Source organism: Cucumis melo, chromosome 5, assembly GCF_025177605.1.
Source record: "Cucumis melo cultivar AY chromosome 5, USDA_Cmelo_AY_1.0, whole genome shotgun sequence".
Classification (NCBI taxonomy): Eukaryota; Viridiplantae; Streptophyta; class Magnoliopsida; order Cucurbitales; family Cucurbitaceae; genus Cucumis; species Cucumis melo.
The window spans coordinates 23,933,071-23,957,797 of NC_066861.1; the positions used below are offsets into that span (position 1 = coordinate 23,933,071).

Consider the following 24,727-nt stretch of genomic DNA (forward strand, 5'->3'; position numbering starts at 1 on the left):
AATGAAAATATCGACATGTCCACAAAAATTTAATACTGCTAGTTAAGTAATTATTTTGTGTAAGTCAAAATGTGATTTTGGATTTTTTTTTTTTTTTTTCTAACAAAAGAAACACTCCCTTTGTGTTGTGTACTAAAAGAAAATTTTGGTTTATGTTAGATAATAAATAAGAAACAATAAATTTTGAATTGTTTTCTAACAAAATTGAGTTAAGGTATAGAAGGAGGAAAAAATCCTAGACGTATACAATACGACGTAGTATGATCAATAAGGGGGTGTAGCTCATATGGTAGAGCGCTCGCTTCGCATGCGAGAGGCACGGGGTTCGATTCCCCGCACCTCCATTTATTTTTCATACTTTTTTCTTTCGTTTTTCAGCTGTACATGAGAGTGCTTTCTTCTCTAATTTATTTATTTTAGTTATTATTTATTACCTACATTTATGATTTAATTAAATGGTGCCAAAATATATATATATATATATATATATATATATATATATATATATATATATATGTGTGTGTGTTAATTAGTTGATTGATTTTCTTGTAAATATATAAATTGTTAGTTTGTTGGAGAAGTTTTTTCACAAATTATTTGTCTAACATAGCCTTTAAATCTTGGGACAGTTAGAAAATGAGGTAATCAAATTCAAAATATTAGCGCATATGATAACATATTTAAACAAAATGGTAAATATAGTTAAAGTCTATTAGTGATTAACTTTTATCTTTAGTATTTGTCTATCACTAGAGATTATAGAAGTTTATTGGCAATATAATAGCCTTTGTTACATTTGCAATTTTTTAAAGAAAATATTGTTATACATTTGGTTAGTATCCCTAACATTGTTACCTAGTATAGTTAGTACATGTTTTTTAAAAAGTTGTCTATAAGCTTGGACAGTGGGGGAAGAATTTAAGCATAATTGTACTAAAGAGCAATGTTAGAGATAATAACCAAATGTATAGCAATATACCTTTAAAAAAATTTACAAATGTAACAAATTTTTTTAACTTACGTCATAGTTTTTATGGGCTAGCAGTTTATTGTATTTGTAAATGTTTTAATTCATTTTTTCGTGTCCGAACAAAAGTCAAATATTACGGCGTTCCTTTTTTTTTTTTTTTTCTATCTCTCTCTATTTCTCCCTATCATCTCACTTCCCTCCTGCCCATAACATTCTTAGACCAACAATTTTTATTGCTTGCTGTGTTTTTATATGCAGTGAAAGGATTTAAAGACTTTCTTGAAAACCTTCATTTTTTTTTTTCAAAAAGAAAATGTATACTTAAACTTTCTTCAATTTCTCGTTTCTTAGCTCTTAATTCTTTAGATTAATTCATATACTGCCCTTAAGCCACATTTTTTGTACTTTCATATTGGGATTTGAGGGATACTGAAAATCAACACTAAGTTGACCCAAAAATAGATCAATATTGTTATTATTAGATTTATTTTGAAATTCAATCCAAGCATTATTAATGTTTAATCTTACACTTTTTAAGAGTAACGACTTTTCATATCATTTTGAATAACTAAACACCTTTCTAAATATTTTGATAATGAAAATATGGTTTTAACATTTTCAGAATTAGTGTCGATGAACTTCAATTCTCAGTTAAAAAAAAAAACAATTTTAATCTTTCTTTCATTGTATAAATTTCATCAAGCAACACCAAGACATATAATATAAGGCAAAAACCATATAGAGTTCATGAACATCATCCATACATTAGCATTGAGCTTATAGCTCAAAATAATTTAAATCCTTTATTTAATTGATATCATATATATTAAACTTAAGAACAGTACACTAAAATCCTCTTAGGAATGATAACAAACCAGCATTCTATTAATTTGCCAAGCATTATTCCAACTTGAAGGCCTTCCAAATGAAACCTTCTGCGTATTTCCCACGTTTAATGAATCGATGAAAGATGATGGTGATGAAGAAGACGACGACGTCGAAGACGACGACATTGGGTCCCGAGGACTAGGAGACGCCATGAACTCACAATCAGAACTAAGAAATGAAAAGGTTTCCAACTTATCATTATAGTGATCTATAGGAGTTGTTTGAGCAGCTCTCCCACCATCCCTACTCTTCATGATCTTCTTCCAAAACCTAAGCCTCATCCGAGGTAGGGATCGAGATTTTGGTTGATCGATGCAAGCTGGTTTTGGTACCCCGAGGCTGAGAACCGCAGGCGGAGGGCTGAGAGGTGGAAGCAAGTCTTGAGGGGGAGGATCTTTGGGAGTTCCTGGCTGTGTTTCCCATTTGAAAGGGACTCCTTGATTAGCTGTTCCAGAGTAATAAATGCTATGAGAAGAACAACCAATTGAAGATGTTCTTGATATAACTTTGTTCTTCATATCCCAATGGAATAATTGCCCTTCCATTTTCCCCTAGAATTTGAGTGAGTTTCGGGTTGGTTTTATCGAAGTTTTTCTTTTTTCTTGAAGTTTTAGTGTTTGAAAGTAGTTGTATGAGATGAAAGTGGTTTTTTGAGGTTGTATATATAGAGAAATGGATTCAATAGGAAAGAAGCTGTTTTTGAGGATTGTGATGGAGTTTTGTGGCACATGATCCTGTTATTATGAGGATTAATTTATAAGTTATAAGCATGTGTAAAGTTTTTGTTTTTATTTTTTCTTCTTCCTAATTGGTTTGTGTATTTCTTGTTCTACTTAGTTTCTTCATATTTGAGTTTTAATTATTCTTTCCATTTCTTCTGTTCTTGGGAATTTAAATTTTGTAGCATATTATAAAAGAAAAAAGAAGTTGACATCATTTCATCATATTCAGTTCTGACTTTTGTGATTACAAGAGTTGATGAGTCATCTCACGCTACAATTTTCTACACAATTAAAACCTATATGGATTCTCGTCATATAGTTAAGTAGGTTAGAAATTGAAACTAAAAGGAACAAGAAAACTATTCTGAGATTGTTTAGGCTAGTAACTGTTCTGTTTTTTTAAATTAAGCTTATAGATATTACTTTCGATACCAACTTTTTTTTCTTTGTTATCTACATTTTACCGATGCTTTAGAAAACAAGTCAAATTTTGAAAAAGAAAATATATATTTCTCAAAAAGTGGTTTTTGGAATTTGGAATATAGCTAAGAATTTGATCATTGTATTTAGTAAATATGTAAATCATGGTAAAAAATGGAGGGAAACTAGGCTTAATTTTCAAAAACTAAAAATAAAAAACAAAATTGTTATCAAACACAGGTCTTAGTGTGTTGAGTTAAATTCTAAAGTCGAGGGTTAATATGTTAGAGTTAGAAAATCCACGAAGATACAAAATTGTTTAGCGTTTAGTTAGGAAATACTAAATGGGGGGAGAGAGAAAAAATATGGAGCTCTACGATAAATATATAAACTTCAATAGTAAACACAATTGAAGTTAGTAGAGTTGAGTTATTTAACACCAACTTATAAAGTCAACGAGTCAAACCTTCTATAATTTCAGTGAGATGAAATTCAAATAAGGAAGATATAGATAATAATATATATTTTCATATTGTGATGTAATGATTCCATCTGTCATATTTATAAAAAGATTAAATACATGTTTGAAATGATTTAGATGAGAAAACTTTAGAGAACAAATCCGTAACTTGATTTTTCAAAGTCATGCAACAAACAATATTTTTACAAATAATTTTCTCACGAATAAAATGATAATCAATTTCACCTCGACCGGTAAGGAGAGGAGCTCATTGATAAAGTCAAAGAATATTGCTAATTAACAAGATAATAGAGACAAAAAAATGACTCTTTTGGCTTTCAATTCTAACGACAAGTCCATTTTCTAAAATATTGTTTTTGAAAAATCGTATGCAAGTGAAAAGCCAAAAAAGCCCTCATAGAGTTCAACTATCAAAATTCTCATCTCCCACCGATAAAGAAGAAAGAAGATGGAAGTGTTTGAACTAGTTTACACTACTTTTTATAAACAACCACTCCTAAGAGAAAGAGTCTTCCCCGTTGCTTGAACTATCCAATTTAAAACCATCTGTTATGTGCATGGTTCATATAGGCCAGCACATGGAATTCAATAGTAAATTAGTTCATGATATTATGTATTTCAAAAACCTAATATTGTGATATAAATACAAAAAATTAATATTGTTCAACAATTTCAAATTGTATCGTAAGTAGATAACAAAAAAAAAAAAAATTAAAATCAACATTAACTAACCTAATATTAATGACTAAATTCAATATTTATTGAAATTGAAATTACATGGAGGAAGATTAAAGGTATAAAAACCAAAATGAAATTTAAGACTTCGTTTGATTCGTGATCCTAAACTTATTTTAGAAAACAAAAACAAATTCTTAATTTCAGTTTAAAATTTTAAAATCTAAACTCAAATTTCAAAATTTATGTTTGATTATGAATTTAAAAATGAATTAGTGTATTTTGTATTCATAATTACTGAAAAAAAAATATAAAAACAAATAAAACTGCAATTTATTGTTTTTGAAAAATGAACTATTTTGAGGGTAGTTTTTCTTAAAATCGTTTTTCAAAAAACAAGAACGCAAAACATTTTACTTCACTATTTTACTTCACTTTTCTTGTATCTTTTATTTTTTAAAATATGAAAACAAAAATAAACCACGAACAAACATAATCTTTTAACTTTATTTTAATATCCAAATGTGTTTGGATCAATCTACAAGTACTTCGAGATTAATAATCTCTCCAAACAACCTGACTATCCCGAGTACAAAGGAATCAATAGTTCAATACAAAAATCCAAAGCTCAAAAGAATAGATTATAGCGAGGCTATAGTAGGCCAAACCTAAGTTTGCTTTAGTTTCTTACTTTCAAGTTACACAAACATTAACTTATAAACCAAACACTCTCTACACTAAGCTTCTCCCCCTACCCTAAAGGCTTGAAATAAGGTCGAGTAGGTCACCAAAATTGGTTTTTTTTTCTCTTTAATGATTTGTATTTCTTGAGTTGACTTTGAATCGATTGAAGTATTATTTAAAAAAGAGATGTAAGAATAAAATATTTGGATGGCTAAAACGAGAAATGGAGAAATTGACCTTAAAAGAGAAGCAAAGTATTCTTTTTGGTATTATATTGGGATTGATCAATTCAATTAAAACCATAAAGCTTCAACTGTCTGTCTAAATGCATCTGTACAATATCTTACTTCACGGGTCACTTGAAAGAAAACTTAGAAACTAAATCTAAGTTAGGGTTTCCTAGAATGTTTTTGTCTAAATTATCAATACATCTACGCTTGAGTTTCCTAGAATGTTTTTTTTTTCCTGGGGGGTTCTAAAATATCAATACATCTAAATTTGAATTCCCTATAATGTTTTTGTCCAAGATATCGACACAACATTATTGGGAGAAAGATTTGCAAATTAAACACTATCTCCCATTTTAAAAAAATGCCAAACTTGAAAAAATAAATAAACAAAAAGGAAAAGGAAAGAGAGAGAGAAGATGGAACAATTTTTTTTAGTATGTTTTCGTTAAATTTATCCTTTACATTGAATTTGCTAAGGTAAATAGGAAAAATCAATGTAGATCAATATTATTTTGGTTCTTTAATTTTTTTTTTTTTGGTTACTAAGACATCTTTGAATAAATAATATTTGCTTTTAGTTTTACATTTAGAAGTTAAGTTTGTATTCTCCTAATTTTTCTCAATAATGTTTTTTTTGCCATTAGAGAAATACTTCACACTTCAATACCTCATCAAATTCTAAAACAAAAACAAAAATTCTGAATCTTTTTTTTTTTCAAAATGTAAAAACTTATTAATGAAAAGCTTAGTTTTCAAAAACTCAACCAAATAAAATATCAAACAAAGTCTAAATTCTCAATACTCTCTAACTTAAATTTTGTTAATCATATATGTTTTTCTTAGTTCAAGATGGAGAATTCAAATCTCTAATCTCAAAAGGTACATACTTTATCCTGAGCACTGCTAATGTCCTTTACCCCTCACACTCGTAGTAATAAAGCAACCAAACTTTCATTGAGAACATACGAGAGAATACAAAGAGCATAAAGAAAAAAGTTCCCCAAAAAAAACATAGATTAATACTAGAAGAAAAACTTGCTAAATAACATTTAAGCCAAAAATAAAAAGAACAAATAGCACAAGGTAAAAAAAAATTGCATATATAACTCAAAAATTAATAAAAGACTAAATACTCATGCAACCACCATTTTGGATACTACTGAAAGCTATCACTGAAATCAACAATAGCAACAACCAATTACTATCCCGATTAGTTGCTATCACTAATAGCTACTATAAGTTGTTATCAGTAATAGCCACTATCATTTATAAACTTCTAGTCGTCATTATGAGCATTTCCTCCCAATTTTCTTAAATTGAAAGCTATCAATACCAAAGATAGCAATTAACAACTGCTAAAAGTTGCTTTCATTGATAGATAGAGATATTATCGATCATAGTTTTCAATTTGAGAAATGTGTTATAAGTTGCTATCATTAATAGCCTCCACCAATGATAGCCACCAAAAAGCAGACTTGCATTTTAAAAGATTTTACATTTAATTGATTGGCAATAAAAGCTGTCTTTTTAGTTTATTTCCTAAATTGTAATATTGGATATATTTTTTTTTATAAAAAAAACTTACAAACCAAAGCCCATAAGAAACCATGAAATTGGGGGAAGAACCAAGCATCATAAGTTCGCTCAACCCCTGTAAAGATTCTATTGTTTCCCTAAAAGCTATATATTTCCCCACACATTTTTAACTTGTCCATTTAGATCATGTCGCCCCATAAGGTAGGTGAACCAGAGAGCACCTCATCAAGCAGTTGCTAAACCATTCATGAAAAATAAGATAACAAAGACAAGAAATATTTACACGCAAAATTCAAACGTTTCATTCACCAAATTTGTAGACCAAGACAAAACTACAAATTGAACTCAAATATACCGTTAAAATCCCACAATCTAGAGTCACAAGAACTGAGCCACCTATTAGGGACTCAAACGCTACAAAAATCATATTAGCAGCAGTCACAATTGGTTTGGAAAATATATATTTCATAAATAAGCTATAGAGTGGCTTTCTTCTTAAATGTATGCTCTAAGCCTCATTAGCTCTATTACCTCAAACATCATGGTGATTTTAAAATAGTTAAAAATCACTTTTTGACATGTTCAAAATCTCTCAACATATCTATTGTTTGACGTGAGTGAACAAAACAAAAAGTACGTTTGAAAGTGGTTTTGAAATTCAAACATATCAAAAGTTATTTTAACCTTTCCAAAAAGACTCCCTTAATTCTTCGACCTCATTTCTAGGCAAATACACAATCTATCTAACACTAAAAGGTCTTACTTTTATGGTTTGCATCCTATAAATTTAAGAAATCAAAACAAATATAAATATAAAGGAAACTACGCGACGAATGGGGCATTAATAATTTAAAGGGAGAAGGCTACATACTAATTACACATTAGTAATTAAGGTTAGAGCTATATATTCGTTTAGTGTGTGTATCAATCAAACAAGTAGAACAAGACTCCTGAATCACCTAGTTAAGAATTGCTATACAAAAAGATGGGTCTTACTCGTTTGCTTGTCCTTGCGGCAACTCAACTCTATAATACTCTATAGCCGCTGAGCTTGTTTGTTCCCTACTCCCTGCACGTGAGACCAGAAAGGAAACCAGTTTAACAACATTGTGAGAGGTCTAAAGTAGGCAAGAGAATTACAAATTAAGGTAGACTAGACAATTTCTGTAAATATAATATAATTCGTTTAATTCAATCATACCCTTAGACTTTGATAAGTTTCATTAAACTTTGAAGGTGTTCCAACAAATCTCTTTTCTGTTAGAATAAAGGATAGGAATGGACATGGCAGTTGTTAAAATGACTTTGGAAGATATACGGATGTTAGAGGATTAAAATTGATTTTAGGATTCATTTCATCTCAAAAGATATTGTTAGCATTATCTAAATGATCCATTTTGACACAACGACACGTCCATTTACATTAATAATGTTTGTAAATGATTGTAAATGATGCACATGTGCTTTCCTAGTTTTCCACATCCGTAGTCGCATAAATTTTAATCTTATAAAGAAAAACTCTACTGGGGTATTTTTTCTTAGAACTTTCAAAAGCTCGAACACAAAATTGAAACTTCTCATAATTCCTGAGTATTGCGATTTTAGAATCCCATTACATGGGCTCTTTTGTATATCCTTTGGATAATTTCATTCATCAATGAAATCGCCAACGAACACAAACGAAGAGAGAAGTTAACTAAAGAGATTTTGATTTGTTTTTCAACTGGTGGCCAGAAGAAAAGTTAGATTTCATATTCCAGTTTAACGTGGCAGACCATCTAAAGCAACCAATAACAAGACACGACTAGAATCGGAGGGAAATAGGACTTTAAACTTTATCCTGCGTATTTCATTTTCTATTTCTTATTTTGGTTTAAAGTTGTGTCTGTGTGTATTAGTTTCTACTACGAACCTAGTGGGTTTTTTTCTAATAGTACATATTCTGAGGCTGCAGTCGTGTTTTCGGGTGTTAAACATCTGGAGGTAATTTTGGGTTCTGCCAAAAAATCTATTCAGCTAACAGTTCTGCAACGCTATGGCATTATGCCAAATGCCATAACATGGTAGAAAAAAGATAAATAAAAGTTGTACCACATAGCATGGCGACGGCCGACTATTAAGTGAGTAAAACAGAATATCACATAGTAGTTTACAGTTTATTGTGGAAAGACTACTCGCGCACAATAAACCCAAATACTAATTATGATTAAAATTTGAAGAACAAAAGACAAAAAGGGTCTACTTGACAAAAAGCTGAATGATACCTACCTCGGTGGGAGATGAAATGATGGATTCTCTGCCAGAATCAAAAGGGCCATTAAGATTTCTGAAAAAGATGTTGATAGTATATCAATTTAAATCCAAAATACAATAATATGTGTAAGGAAATACGTTAATACCTTGGCCTCTCCGACTTGGCAAGATGTTTAGACATGATCGATGCCTGAAATAGAAACCAATTGTACAGTTATTAAGTACTAGAAACTTTTAGCTTCCCGAAAAAGATCATTGATATGCAGGTTTGAATCATTTGATCAGATGGATAAAAGAAAATTTAGGCTGAAGAAAGAAAGTCCAAACATTGAGTCAGACAAATCATCAGAGCAACTGCAGTCTCAATACCATGTTTTTTTTGTTTTCAAACAAGCGGCAAGCAGCTTTACCAGCACATCAAATTCAGAGAGATGCATGCTTTCAATGTGTAAGAAGTAAGAACTACAGATCAAAAGGAACAATCACAATTGATTTATACAGTTTGAATGCTTTACACACTACATGTTCAAAGACAAAAGGGCAAGGCCCCAAAATATTAAATGTCATAAACATCTACTGATATGCAAAGTCTAAAGATCTTTTGTTTTTCTGCAGACAGATATGCACAAGGCAACCGATCCAAAATATGACAATAAAATAAAACAAAGAATGGCATGTTTGAAACTTAAGAATAGCTCATTAACCAAATTGGAAACTAAAGAGAAGCTTGTTGAAATTGAAAATGTGACACAAGTTTTATTTTTCTGAGCAAGAAAAGTAGAGTACCTGCTCCTGAATTATGCTCCTTGCCTCTACAAGTTGTGCTTCTAACTCAAGTTCCCTCTCCGTAGCTTCAGAAGTAACTTCAGATTCTTTCTGAGCATCTTGCAGCTGACCCATCCGCTCCTTCAAATTTCAAGATACTATTACTGACAAGCATCCATCTCTGTCAAGAAGAAAGTGATGTAGTGGAAAAACAAATCACCTTTATAGAAGCCATCTTATTCCGAAGGCTCTCTTCAATCTTATCTCTTGCCATATGAAAGGGAAGGTCAAAAACATCCTGCAATAGAACAATAGTAGTCATTTAACCAATGCATTAATCAGGTGACCAAATGAGCATTGTTCGGCTCATACCGTCCTCCCACCAAATGGAGACTGTGCACCTTCACTTTCAACTCTTTCATTAATTGTGAGGGGCTGCTTAGGTAGTCCATTAGGAGCATTTAAGAAATCCCGCATGTCAACCTGCAAATCATGGTACAAGCTGAACTGAATGCTCATTGGCATAAGCATCAAAAGTACAGTAAAAGCAAAACTCAATCATACAACAAAAACAGACTATATATGAGCTTAAGCAACCAAAAAGATATAGGTCAAGAATTCAAGAAATAAGGAACAGATTATGTTTAATAAGGGAGAAACAAAATCCAACTTGTACAAATATTCTGGAAATCAAATGAAATAAATGGAGTGAACACAAACTACCATCATAAACATCCAGAAGGTTCAAATGTTGTACGAATAGACTAATGAGATTCAAAAATACCAGTCATACTTGCATAACAGACTGAAAAATTGTAATGTTTCCAAAAGAGGCCACACATCTCAAGTCCATTATAATAAAACCTAATGTTTGTCAGTTTCTGGTATCAACAATGCATGAGTAGTGTTGAACATGCTTCCGTGTCACTTACATTTCTTGGTCTGTGAACTACCATGGCCTTCCTCTATTCTCATTCATTCATCATTCGATCAAACAAAGTTAAAAGATTTGGACCTTTTCAATTTTAAAAAAAAAACAAATAATTCAAAAAAGTCTAAAAATTATACCAAACAAGGAATAATTAATTAAACATAACGGAAGGGATGACTCTTAAGAAAACAAATTACCAAAAGCATATCCCCATCCAAATTTAGGGGTTTTCTTGTCTCTGAAACAATGAACTTCAAGAATTAAAATTCACAAAAATAATTTAGTAAAAGAATGGCAGAAAACCTTGACATTATAAAATCCACCATAACAGAATAGATGCATTCTGCAAATTTATTTTATTGCATGCCCACCCCTTCCGAGATTTATTGTATAAAAATTTTCAGTAAACGTATAGCACAGACAGTAACAAAATGGTTGCAAACCTGCATTGACCGTAACAATGTCTTTAAATCAGCATTCTCTGACATCAATTCTTGATTTTTTACTTCATAAGCATCCACCTGACCGTGAGACAATTGTGAGAATATTTTATTTAACCACTAGAAAAAATACTAAAAATCAAGCTCATGCACAGAATTTTTTAAGTAGAGTTGTTAACATACTATCTTTTTATAGAAATCGTTATCAGTCTTCTTGCCATTCCAAGTTCCCCGTTGTCGCCCTTCTTTCTGCTCATATCATAAATTATAAAAGCCACTAAATGACTGGAATGATCCATTATCTATAGAACATTAATAAATAACTAAAATATACCTGTAGCAAATTCATTATCTCCATTCCTGATCTAGATTCCTTCTTTTTCTCCATTAAGACTTGGTTTAGCCTTTCCTGCAAACATGCAACAGCTCCTATCTGTAAATAATAAACTCCTCCAACAGAATCCAACCTGAGCCTAGAACTGAAAAATAACTCAAAGATATCTCACCTGCAATTTGATGTACTCCTTTTCTTTCTTCTTCATCTCATGTATTTGTTGAGTTCTTACTTGCTTTGCACACAAACAGAAAACAACGTTAGTACTAAAATTATTACATAGAAACTAGTATGTATCTCACAGCATCCAACTACAATAACCTGATTTCCAATAACCATTCTCTGAAATTCATCCTTTTCCTGCTGTAGCTTGTCAATTTGAGCTTTGAAAGCAGCCTTAGATTTTGCTTCCTAATGGAAAATAATTTCCTTGTTCAGTACTAAATAGAGAGAAATAATAGAATTTAGACAAGTCTCAAGATTGTACTGTTCGTGTAATTGTTGCAATCTCCCTATCTTTAGCTTGTACTACCGACTCTAGCCTCTCAACTTTGGTCTCCAATCTTGATATATCTGAAAGTAGCCTGCCACAAGAAAATGAAGGGACATGTGAATAGATAGAAAGATAAATTGATATGATAGTATTTCAAGGAGCCATGATGTGAACTAGGAGATGACACTCCATCATATAAATGAACATAAACAGTCATTTATAGGTCGTTTTCCCTTTTGTGTTGCCCGAGTTCATCTTTGTTTATTTGTTTGGATGACGTTGTCTTTCGCTTATTTTGCTCTTAGTAAAAATACTCTTATACTCTAAGCATTAGTCTCATTTATTAATAATAAAGAGGCTTGTCACCATTTACAAAAAAAACATAAACAGTCATCAAAATTCAAGAACGAAAACAAACTACAGATTTGATGCAAAGAAGTGAATGTCCTCCAAAATATTGAGTAATAAGGAGCTAACCACTTCAAATCAGAAAAATGATTTGCATCCCAATGAACAGAAAGCTTTCTAGACCACTTCAAATGAACTACTAAAGTAAAGATTGTATTGACTGTTCGAGAGAGTATTGTGCTTTATTTTCTCTTCTAGGGTTTTGACTGATAAATCTTTCAGTAATTGTGAGCTATCTCTAAAATGTATCAAATGGAGAAATCTTTCGTAACTCCTTTCGTTTTTGTAGGCTGATATTAGTTCCATTTCAATTATCAACAAAACTGTTTCCTATTAAAACCAAAAAAAATGGAAGTACTTACAATAAATATCCATAAGATAACCAAACAAAGCATCATTTCATAAATTTATTAGCATAGTCATACGAATTTACTCATAATTGAAGCGTTTGGTAATGTCGTACAACACATTAACTTCAGAAAATGCCGTTACCTCTGTCTCTGTTCATTAGCAGATTCCCTAAACTCAATGTCACGCTGCCTCTGCTGAAGCAAAAAATATATACAATTGCAAGTCCTCGCAATCGAAACCTACATAATTCAGTACACACATCACAAACAAAACAAAAACAAAAACGTAAAAAACAGAAACCAGCTTATTTACAAAAAAAAAAAGTTCAAAACAAACCGGATCATTCGAGAACAGATCGAGCGAAGCCGGAAATCCAAATGTGATAAGTGTCTGGTTCAAATACTTAGCGCAATGGTCCAAGTTATTAACATCCGCAAAAGTATAGTCGCTGAAGCAAATACAACAAAACCTCAAAGCATCAACACATTTGGCTTATACGTTCGTCAGAAATGCAAATGTAGACAGAAAAAGGTCCGCAAAGCCCTAAAATGCAGAGGAAACTAACCCGACGGAGTAGATAGACTGCGGAGATTGCTGAAAAGGAAGAAGCAAAAAACACAGAGGAAAACAGAAACAGAATGAGACAGAAAAGAAAAGAGATGAAATGAAGTATCGAAATGTGAGAGTTTCTGAGGGAGATTACTCTGAGATCAAAGTCTGTTTCAGTAGCTGCCATTGTTGAGGGGTTGAAGAGAGAGAGAAAGAGAGAAAGAGAGAAGGGAGTTATGAGAGTGGTTGAAACATGGAAGGAGGAGGAGGAAGAAGAAAGGGCGGATCAGGTGGTGGATAGATCCATGGGAGAGCGGTGTAGAAATTTAAAAGGAAAAAGTAGATACGAAAATTTTGGAGTTTGAAGAGAAGGGGTGGTAAAATTTTCCGTTAACGGACGTCGTTTTGTTTGTGCTCCTCCTATCCTTTGATTTAAAATAATCATGTGTGGCCCGGTGACGGCAAAATTTCTCCGTCCCCATCTTCATTCCCTCTTTCTTTTCTCTTATTTTCTTTTCTTTTTTTTCTTAACTCTCAAATTTAGAAAAATAGAAGAATAAATTGAGATCAGATCTGTGTTTCATATCATCCTACTAATATAAAAGTATGATTAAGAAATATTATTCTTGTTATTTTTTATGTTTTAATTATAGGAATTTTAAAAGTTAAAAAAACTTATTCCGAAAATTTTTGAATGAATTGTTCTTTGGACTGTCTTGGTATAATAAGTAAAATGGTATAATAAGTAAAATGTATAGAGATTTAAACTTTTTAGTCGAACAAAATTATTGAAAGATTAATAACCAATGAACTATATACACGTGTTAGAAGAACATGCTTATGATATTTAGATGAATGGAAACATCATATATCAAGAAAGAAATGAATCTTATTGTCAAGTAAATCAATTTTTTTTTTTTTTTTTGTTATTAATAGATTAGATTAGATTTCATGTAATTACTGATTAATAGTTGTTTAGTAAAGTCTTCATGTGTTTGAATATGCTAATAAAATGTAGGGTGTATTCTATTCAATTTTGAAAATAAAATATAGATCATTATTTGAAAAAAAATGAAGTATTTGATAATCACCTAAAGTAGATATTAAAAATCTATTTTAAAATATTTTTAATGTTCACTTTACATATTTTTTATTTTTTATTTAAAAAAAAAAGAGTTAAAAATTAATATTGTGTAAATTAAATTCAAGTTACTACTTTATTTGGGTTGGTACAACATGATTTGAATTACCATTAACCTAAGCTTACTTTGACATTAAATTACTACGTTTAATTATATGTTTAAATAATCTACGTCATACTTTTTTCACTAAAAACATATAACTATGAACGGCTCTAAATCATCCAAACCTAAATATTTAATGATTGTGTTACATTTGATTTATTAAGAGTCATTTAGACGAAGAAGTTTACATCCCGAATAATTGAAGATATATAAATAACAAGCATGCTTATACATCTAACTAAATCTCATCAAAGTACACACAAATTTCTTGACGTAGATGTGTGAAAGTTCAAAATTTAGACCCATTAAATAAGATTTCTAACATCTAAATTATTGGACGATATTGAAATTGTTATATAATGTAATAATGCACCTTCGTATAATAGAAATTAGAAAAAAAAATATGGTAATTAAAATCAATACATGCATACATATTATAAATAATACTATATTAGTTTTGGTAATGAAACTCAATACATGCATACATATTATAAATGACACTATTAGTCTTTTTTTTTTTTCCTTCTAATAACATCTACCACAAAGAAATTTCTTAAACTTGTACTTCAAAAATTAGTAAATTATTTTAAAATAATAAAATTTCTAAAAAATATTTACAATTATAAATTAACTATCATGTTATAGATCAAGATAAATCAAACTATTTATATTTTTTTCTCTTGTTTATTGGGACATGTTAATAAATTATAATATTTTATTATATCTTATAAATATTTTGATTTGTTTTTTTATACTTGAAAATAGCCTTTAATTTTTTTTTTCAAACAAGTATATAATTGAAAATTAAAGAATAACCAAATGAATGGAAGGGATGGAATTGAAGTAAACATAATAAAAGTAAACCCTCCACGTGTGTTGTTTATGACGTGGGGAAAAAAGATAGAATTATTAATCTTTTCTATGAGAAGAAAATAATTATTAATTATTAAAAGTTACCCACAAATTTTGTGGGTGAAATTTGGAGAGGAGAATAATTTTGTCATAATTCAACCATTCCTTCAAAGTAATGTTCTCTCCTCTCATAATGAAAATTGAAAATATCAATAAACTAAAATATATATATTCAACATATCTACATAATATGCTATATTTAAAATTAGTTTGGCAGAGAATCTTTACATTTTTCTTTTATCTTTATATTTTTCATAATTTTCTATATTGTTATTTTGTCGAGTGATTGTAGTTTTTCGAGTACATGTGTCCGATTGAATGATAGGAGATATAACCTTTTCAAATTTTAGTTTACAAACTAAATTTTATATGTTTAGAAAAAAAAAAGTAGTCAAATAAGTATAATTAATGTTGATGATAAAATGGAGCTAAAACGGATGTATTTGTGAGATTTCGAACCTGACTTGATGTTTCTTTGATTAATTCAATTATGTTTTTACTAGATTTTGATTATATTATCAGACGATTGGGGATTTTATAATCCCGCTTTGATTAACTTATAGTTTGTGATTGATTATATGATAATTACCGGAAGCGATAAGTTGGGTTGACTTATAATTTGAATTAGATGAATATTGACCTAACCAACTTAGGATTAAATCAATCTAATAATTAGTTAGGCACTTGAAAGTTAATTGTTCCACTTAACTTGTCTTAAATTTTGATAACATTAGTATAATTCGACTAAACTCATGCGTATTAGACTAATTTGGTTATTTAGGACAATTTATTTAGCTTTTCTGATTAAATTGGTTTGACGTAAGCAATAAACCAAGTTTAGTGATGATAGTTTGATTAACAAATATTTGATTAGAGAAAATCTATTTAACCCAATCTTGACTTTCTAACATTGGCCTACAACTTTTTGTTCTCTGCTCTTTATTTTTTATTTTTTGCAATAAACTGTTCTTTGCATCAAAACTCCTTATTGAGTACTTAGGGTTGAAGGTTATATTAAAGAAATTTCACGTGCTTTCTATGTTCGACTTGGTCTTGTCACTAAAACTAGTGTTTGTAATAATTCGGTAAATCATTTGGTATGAATTTATATAACAAAAATTTATACGACCAACATGTGTAAAAGAAAGAATAAAATAAATACTTGCATTTACCTTTCGAAAAAAACAATTACGAAGAGATTCAAGTTTTTGAGGAAGCAATATATATAGGGAAAGAAAAAACTTAACCGAATAAAAATAAACATTATTGCATTATATAAATTACAACACTTAAAAAATTAACATATTAATTTGATAATTTAATTAGCACAACAAACTTTCTCCCTTTCTACTAAATAATTCTCTTTTTTAAAACGATAATACAAGAAAATTTAAATAAAAATTGTTACATCATCTAACTTTTAAGAGTTCACAATAACTAAAACAAAGTAGTAATAATATTTAATTATTATATGCTACAAAACCATTATTTAAAAAAAATTAAAATTACAAGATTTTACGAGTATTATACCTATTTATTTTTTATTAATATAAACAAACATGTTATCGAGTACAAATTTTTAAATATCTATTTTGTCGTTACATTATTTAATAATGTTTATAATGTCCTCCATTACAACTGTATTCAAATTAGTAGGTACACAATAAAGTTATGTATATTTTTTTTGTATTATATAGATTATAGATATGAAACATTTCAAACTAATAGTTGACACATACTATAGGAACGGACAACACGTTAGTTGTCATACTACAACTATTCTGGTTGAAATAACATATCTTTTTATGTATAGGAGTGATCTAGACTATAAATATGAAATATCACGATCTAATAGTGAATATATGTTTAAAAGGAAAGCTATCTTTTACCCTACTACAAATATTTAGATTGAATTCATGTAGTGTGAATCAAATTATGCATAATCTACTCACGAAGAGAGTGAAAATACATTTGAATGAACTATCACTTAGCTAAGAAAAAATATTAAGGTTTGGGGTCATTAAAAAAATTAATTTGCACCACTAAATTGAGTTTTGGAAACAAACAAATGACAAACTTCAAAGGTGTCATGTGCGTTCTTTTCGGGGTTATTTGATCAACAACAACAAGATAGGCTTGATAAAATGCCAAACTCCCCCTGTTTTTGCCATTCTCACAAATATACCGATAAATGAAGTCATTCGAGGCCATTGTCATCCAAACAAGTTCAAGCCCTTGATGGAGAATTGAGTTGAGTAAAATGTTGGACCCATACCTAACTTTGGCCGCCCTAGTCGAAATCCAATTGATGAGCCCAAAAGCAATTGGGCTCAAGCCTATGTAAGCTTCCGATACTTCCAAATATAAAAATGGGCTGATAAGAGAAATGACAAAATAGCAAAACAGAAAATTTTTAAATAAAAAATGGGAAAACAATATCTCAAATGCTCCGATCTCAGTGACAAATGTGATTTCTAATTATACTTGTAACAAAATTCATAAATACCTTATAATTAATACAAACTATGCACCCACACTTAATTTTCTAATTTCTCCTAAAAAAGAAAATAAACTATCAAATAATCTGTAAGATATCACATCCCATTCAATTTGTGCATACCACCATTTCACATCTCATTTATTATTTGGAGTTTGGAATCAATTGAAATCCCTAGCATCTCCTTCTCCACTTCTGAAAACCCAAACATTTCGTTGGTCCATCTCCTTTCCTTCGATTAGCATCTCATTTCCTTCACATCTTCTTTGTTTGCGTCGCAATATCTTCTTCGTTCGATTAGCATCCCCTTCGTGCCGCCATATCTTTGTTCGCCGTTCACTGTTCCTGACTTTTCGGTTCGCCATTCCTTGCTTTTCGTTTGTCGTTCCTCACTTCTCCCTTCGCGGTTGAATCTTTAACGTTGAAGAACGGGTCAACTTCCTTTTGTTGGCATAATTTTAAGGATTCAAGGTAATAGTCTTAATTACATTAAGGTGAAATGTTTTAATTTTAAAAAGATTTGAAATTTTTGAATTACAACCGTGACTTGTGGAGTAAAATTAGGGTGGGATACATATCAAACATTATATGTGGCATAATTGAAGAATCTAAAATTAATGTGTATAATTTGTATTTTAAAATATTGTTAAAAATTTAAATTAAAACTAATTTTACAATAAATAACAAATATATATATATATATATATATATATATTAGTTGGAAGGTCCGATTAATATATATATGTACATTTTTCATAAATAATTTAAAAAATAAAAAAATGCTAAAATTAAGGGATTATCTATTGTATTCTGCATAATGTTAATAATCTAAAATTAATGTATTTATATATGCTTTTTCATAAATAATTTGAAAAATAAAAAATGTTAAAATTAAGGGGTTATCCATTATATTTGGCATAATTTTATAAATTCAAATTAAGATGTATGTTTTTTATAAATAATTTAAAAAATAAAAAAGGTAGAATTAATGGATTATCTATTATCTTTCGCATAACTTTAGGAATTCAAATTAAGAATCCGTGTTTTTCGTAAATAATTTAAAAAATAAAAAATTGTGAAATTAATGAATTATCCATTATCTTTGGCATGATTTTAGGAATTCAATTTTGAATCTAAAATTAATTAATTTATGTATGCTTTTCGTAAATAAATTGAAAAATAAAAAGGGTGAAATTAATGGATTGTCCATTTGGCATAATTTTAGAAATTCAATTTAAGAATCTAAAAATAATGTATTTATGTATATTTCTTTTGGTATAATTTTAGGAATTCAATTTATTAATCTAAAATTAATATGTATAATTTGGATTTTAAAATAGTGTAATAATTTTGAATTAAAAGCAAGGGTGGAAAATAATGTTAGAATATCAAATATGTATTATGTATTTTTATGTATATTTTTCATCAATAATTCGAAAAATAAAAAATGCAATCTTTGAAGTTATTTTAGGGAATTTGAATTCAAATTGACGATTTTAGGGATGGTGTAGATTGAAATTGTTATTATTAATATGTATTATTTAATACAATTTTTAAAAATAATATGAAATATACAAATTCGTTAATTACTTGATTTTGTATTCTAATAATTAGGGGATGTTGAAACTAATGCCCATATCTTTAAGAATTGTTGGAACAATATAATATTTTTTTGATTTAGTTAAGAATTATCATAAGTGAGTATTTTTTTATTTTTTTTTATCTCAACAAATACACTGTATTTGTCTATGGACAAAAAAATGAAAAAAATTATTTTAGCAGTTAGTTTTGTTATAAATCAAAATAATTTAGCAATTTGTTATTTTTCTTTTTTCTATTCATAAATTTTTTATTTACACGGTTTTCCCATGGGCTGACAATAGAGATGATAAAATAGGAGATTCACTTTGGATAAATGACAAATTTATTTTTAAATTGACAAGATAGCAAAAAAGAAAATTTTGAAAAGAAAATTGGAGGAGGAATGTCTTAAATGTTCCTACTTAAGTGACAAACTTGAATCCTAAATACAATTGTTCAATAAACCCAAATACCCTATAATTAAATAAAACTCCCGACACACAATTAACACCTATCACCACCAAAGCTCCACATAATTTCTGAAGTCGTTTCATATATATTTTTCAAATCATGTGCATTCAGACATTCAAACGTTCAGGCAGAAACGATTGAAGCTAGCTTCCAGCTTTGTCCCCTTCAAATCCTTCAAAGTCTTCATACATTTTGCGCAAACCAAGAAATTTTCTTCTTGTCAGCTCCTTCGACTGGAGACTCACGTGTTGAATAACCCCACTGCAAACCCCAAGAAGAACCACGACTGAAAAACAGAACACCCATGATGAAACTCACCATGAAACTCGCCACAAACCCATGACCGACATTGGACGCCGTCAAACACTGCTCGATAAAGCCCGACGTCGCTTATGTCGAAACTTCGATGTCTTCATCTCTGTCGGCGACACCTTTCTCCTATCTTGTTTGCAAGAAAAACTCTCCCTCTAATATTTGTCTCTTGAGGCTATCCCCTCTTTTCTTTTCTCAAATAAAACCTAAAAGAAGAAGATTCAAATAATTGCAAAAATGTCATTGAGGCATAATTTCAATTCTAAAATTGGGGAGGAAACGACAATGCAGGGCTTGAGGGCTTAAACACAGGACCTCCTTGGACCACCTGCTCTGATACCATATTAAACTGTCAATTCATCCAAAAGCTTAAGCCGGTGGTGAAGCCAAATTTAATTATATATCACCAACAAAATTCAAATTTTTATTAAAAATATTTATTGTGCATTATTTAATAAATTGTTTAAAATATAACAAAACTGAAAATATTGTATATATATTTTCCATTACTGTATGGGAGGTTGTTACAATCTTGTTCAATAATAAAATAGCAGATTTAGTTAAGATTTACCAAATTTGAATGTTGTTTGCAAAAACACAGTCTTCGTGCTATTTCCAATATCCTATCTCATTTTTTAGCTATTCAAATACACTGTATTTGGAATATATGAATTATCATATACTTAAGGGAATGATACTATATATTGATGACCAAATCTAGATCTTTTACCTTTTTGCGTGTGTCTCAATATGTTGTTTATAACATCATTCATACTCGACATATACCATGTTTGGCAAATCTTAATTCTATTAGTTATTATAAAGTTCATTTAGTTAAACAACCGTTATTATGATTCAATGACATTATTTAGAAAATCGTTCTTGGTTTTGTAACAAATGCATCTTAAGGTTAAGTTTTTTGGATTTGAAAAGTATATGATTATATGAGTAAATAAATATTAATATTTGAATATGTGATCATGATATAGAACGAATAGTTTATCACATTACGTAACAGTATAAATTACAATGTAATTGTGTCAGCAACCACTACTACAAAAATAGACTCTCTTGACATTTTTAAACCGTCAAGAATTATTATTCTTGACGATTTTAAAATCGTCATTGAAGCCAGTGTCAAGAAAGTCGAAGTTCTTGATGGTTGAAAAAAACGTCAAGAATAGTGAACGTTGACGTTTTATAAACGTTAAATATACAATTTTCACGACAGTTTAAAACTGTCAAGAGTATAAGTGTTCATGACAGTTTAAAACCGTCAATAATATGAGTATCCATGACAAAAACCGTAAAAAATATGTATGTCTATGACATTTAATAACCGTTAAGAGTTTGAGTTTTCATGACATTTAACAACCGTCAAGAAAATGATTGTTTATGACATTTTAAAACCGTCAAGCATTTTTCAAATTTTTTTAAAAATTGTAATTGAATTATATTTTTGTTCCTATATATTTTTATAAATTTTAGTTCAAGTACTCAACTTTAGTTAAATCCACACACGTAAATACTTCATAGCAAAATAAATACTAATAACTTCCATTCATAATCTATTAAATTTACAAAATAAAGCAGTACATTCTTATCATTCAATAAAAGTATTTGACATCGTCAGAAAACTTCTCCTGCCAGATACACCCTTATAATTCAAACCTGAGGCTGATGTAGATAAGATGTTACAAAATTGTAGAAACCCTTTCTATTTTTTTGGACTATTCACATGATTTTCAACAAAGTGTACAGGGAAAAGAAACACAGGTATGACCAATTGACGAAGGAGAAGGCAAGATAGTGCACGGTAGACTCATCTTCTGCAAGAACTTTCCATGCAACAACTTGTTCAAAGGAAGCATGTCGTCTCATTCTTGACATACAAATTCCAGCAGGAATGTAAGCAAAGCCCTGATGAAAAAATAAGATTCAATTTAGTTTGCATTGTTCCATTACTGATTGATCTTAGAAATAGTAAATCATCATAAATCTCCTTCAGTGAGATCTTAAGAACTTCATACGCACCAAAACAAGGGATTGTCAATAATGTAAACACTGAGATGCCACCACCATCTTCATTGTGAATGTCCTCAGAACTAGTAGAAAATTCTATGAGTACACTATTACTTGATCTCTTAAAATAACACTTCATAAGTCTACTAGCATTGACCATCTGAACTACAACATCAACCTACAAAAAGCTTTTGAAATCACATATGTTACGGAACATTAGTTGAATAAGAAACCACAAAAATTATAAGAAAGGAGAAAAAATTTCCATGAGTTGGTCATTTCTGGAGACAGAGAGAATTAAGTTTGGCTTATGGCATACAAATTCCTCATACCAGAGTTTACTTCGATAGAGTTCCTGAAACAAGAATGAATTATACAATAGATAGTAAGAATCTGGTGTAGCCTAAAAAATTAAAGGAGAGAATTTTCCCAAAATCAAAACAAAAGTCCAAAGGAAAGTTATTAAATGCATGAAAGGAATCTCTATTTGCTGCAAAATAAAATTTGAAAGGAAACTAAACAGGAGAACAAAAATTTGAATAGGAAATTAAAAATGATTAAACTCGAATTTAACCAAGGTGAATATGAATTTGCCTCAGTATATTCTAATTCTAATATAATCAATAATTATGCTTGCTAGATATAGAAATTTCATCTGCGGTTTAAAACTCGAAAAAACAAGCAAACACATTGATTGAGATAAATTGGTGACACTGATTTGAAGATAAGGTTAAATGACTAATGACCCAGTATTCAGCACAAAACTCATGTTAAATGACTAAAAAACAGCAGAGAAAGCCGTGCAGGCTGAATCATAAAATTTTTTATCCAGAGTGATGTCTTTTAAGGCAACCAATGGTTGTCTCAAACATGTCAAGGCCTCCTTGGTTTGCAAACATGAACACTGGGGGCAGTGACTACAAACCATCCATCAACGTAAATTAGAAGACAATTATATATAAATTACAAGACTATTATTAAGTTCATTTTTGTTCACTTGGGTGTTTATTTAATTTTTACCTTGAGGGAACAACACAGAATTGCATCATGATGATTCCATAGATGTTTCGACGCTGAGTCACCATCTAAAAAATTGGCATACATCCACCTTTTTATAAAAATTCTTAACGGTTTATCTTTCAAATCACTTTTTCTTGACGTTTTTTCCAAAATACGTCAAGAAATTAAAACCACAACCGTTAAGAAAGTCCATTTTTCTAGTAATGAACATATGTTATGCATTCTGTCAAACTCTGTGGATCTAATATGGACAGAATATTATTCTCATGTAGTATGTACACATGCACTGTAACTCTATAGAAAATCAACGCAATCAAATTTAACCAATAAAACGATTTTGTTAAATTAAGAAAAAAATAAACAATAAAATAAATTGAACAAATTAAATATATTCAAATACTTCCGTTATATTTTCGAAACAAATATTTTCTAGTAGGTTAATAAAATGTATTTATTTACTAAACATAAAAATATTTTTAAGGAGTTCAATAAAATATTTTGGATAAAATCGAATTTATTAATTTTTTTTAATAAATAAATAATTTTGGAGATTATAAAAATAAATTAAAACTAATAAATTTGAATAGTTATTTTTAGCATTTGAATCTAAATTGGCTATATTTTTTAAATAGTTTTTTTTGTTCCATCTACAGTAATTCTCCTAATATTTATTTTAATAAATTTAAATATATTTATGTAATTATAATATGAAAAAACCACAATTAATAAAAACAAGAGAAATTATTTCAAATAAAACTCAATAAAAAATATTTATAAATATAATAAAATATCACACGATAATAGTTTACTACATTTATAAATATTAAACCAGTCCTAAAATGCAAATGTGTTAACATACATGGTTTGTAGTTTATAATATATATATATATATATATATATATATATATATATAGATAATAATTTACACGATGATTAAAAATTTTACAATATACAAACGTTTTCTCTATAATTGAGTACCATTATTATAGGAATTTACTTTCAATGTGATTATCAATCAAATAATTATTTTGTAAAACACACATACTTAGTTTACTTAGTTTTGTAATTGGTTTTTGAATATTGATCCATGTGTTAACAAAATGCATAGAAATTTATGTTTATTAAATTATCATTATAAGTTTATAATAAGTAGAAATGGACAACATATATTGTATATAATATGTTGCAATTTATAAACTATTAGCTGACATATATTTTCCATATATAATAGCGAATCAAATAGTCAAACACTCCTCATATATATTTTTATTTTAGGTCAGATTTACAATAAATATTAAAATATGTAGCATGTGATTCAAAAACATAATTTTCTTTTCAGGTAAAAAATGGACCATCCAACAACAAATTCTATTTCATATTTGATTTTTTTAAGAAAAAATATATATAATAAAATACCTACATTATTTATTATTTATAATGAAAAATAAAGAACAAACCAAATTCATCAAAAGATGATAAATTGTGCCAATGCAAAACAAAGCTATTGCAGTAATTTGATGCCTATAAAAAGGGAAAAG

General features: G+C 29.2%; 2 protein-coding genes and 1 non-coding gene across 4 annotated transcripts; 1 reads left to right on the forward strand and 2 right to left on the reverse strand.

Moving 5' to 3' along the window:
• Positions 1-271: 271 nt before the first annotated feature.
• Positions 272-344, forward strand: TRNAA-CGC (transfer RNA alanine (anticodon CGC)). The gene has a single exon. It is a non-coding gene; the product is annotated as a tRNA-Ala (tRNA).
• A 1,433-nt stretch (positions 345-1,777) lies between these two features.
• LOC127149603 (uncharacterized) lies at positions 1,778-2,464 on the reverse strand. The gene has a single exon (XM_051085394.1). It carries the CDS (start codon positions 2,401-2,403, stop codon positions 1,828-1,830), a length of 576 nt encoding a protein of 191 aa, XP_050941351.1. The 5' UTR covers positions 2,404-2,464; the 3' UTR covers positions 1,778-1,827.
• A 4,955-nt stretch (positions 2,465-7,419) lies between these two features.
• LOC103492899 (uncharacterized) lies at positions 7,420-13,520 on the reverse strand. 2 transcript variants are annotated; one of them, XM_008453448.3, is made up of 16 exons: positions 13,285-13,520; positions 13,147-13,175; positions 12,918-13,029; positions 12,723-12,820; positions 11,817-11,913; positions 11,651-11,740; positions 11,502-11,564; positions 11,330-11,404; positions 11,179-11,244; positions 10,999-11,076; positions 9,997-10,107; positions 9,845-9,922; positions 9,646-9,765; positions 9,006-9,049; positions 8,875-8,932; positions 7,420-7,675 (listed from the first exon to the last, which is right to left on the reverse strand). In XM_008453448.3, exons 1-16 carry the CDS (start codon positions 13,315-13,317, stop codon positions 7,643-7,645), a joined length of 1,185 nt encoding a protein of 394 aa, XP_008451670.1. In that variant the 5' UTR covers positions 13,318-13,520; the 3' UTR covers positions 7,420-7,642. The 2 variants fall into 2 exon arrangements, with proteins under 2 accessions (XP_008451670.1, XP_008451685.1); XM_008453463.3 differs by having other exon boundaries at positions 8,875-8,902; positions 13,285-13,508.
• Positions 13,521-24,727: the final 11,207 nt, after the last annotated feature.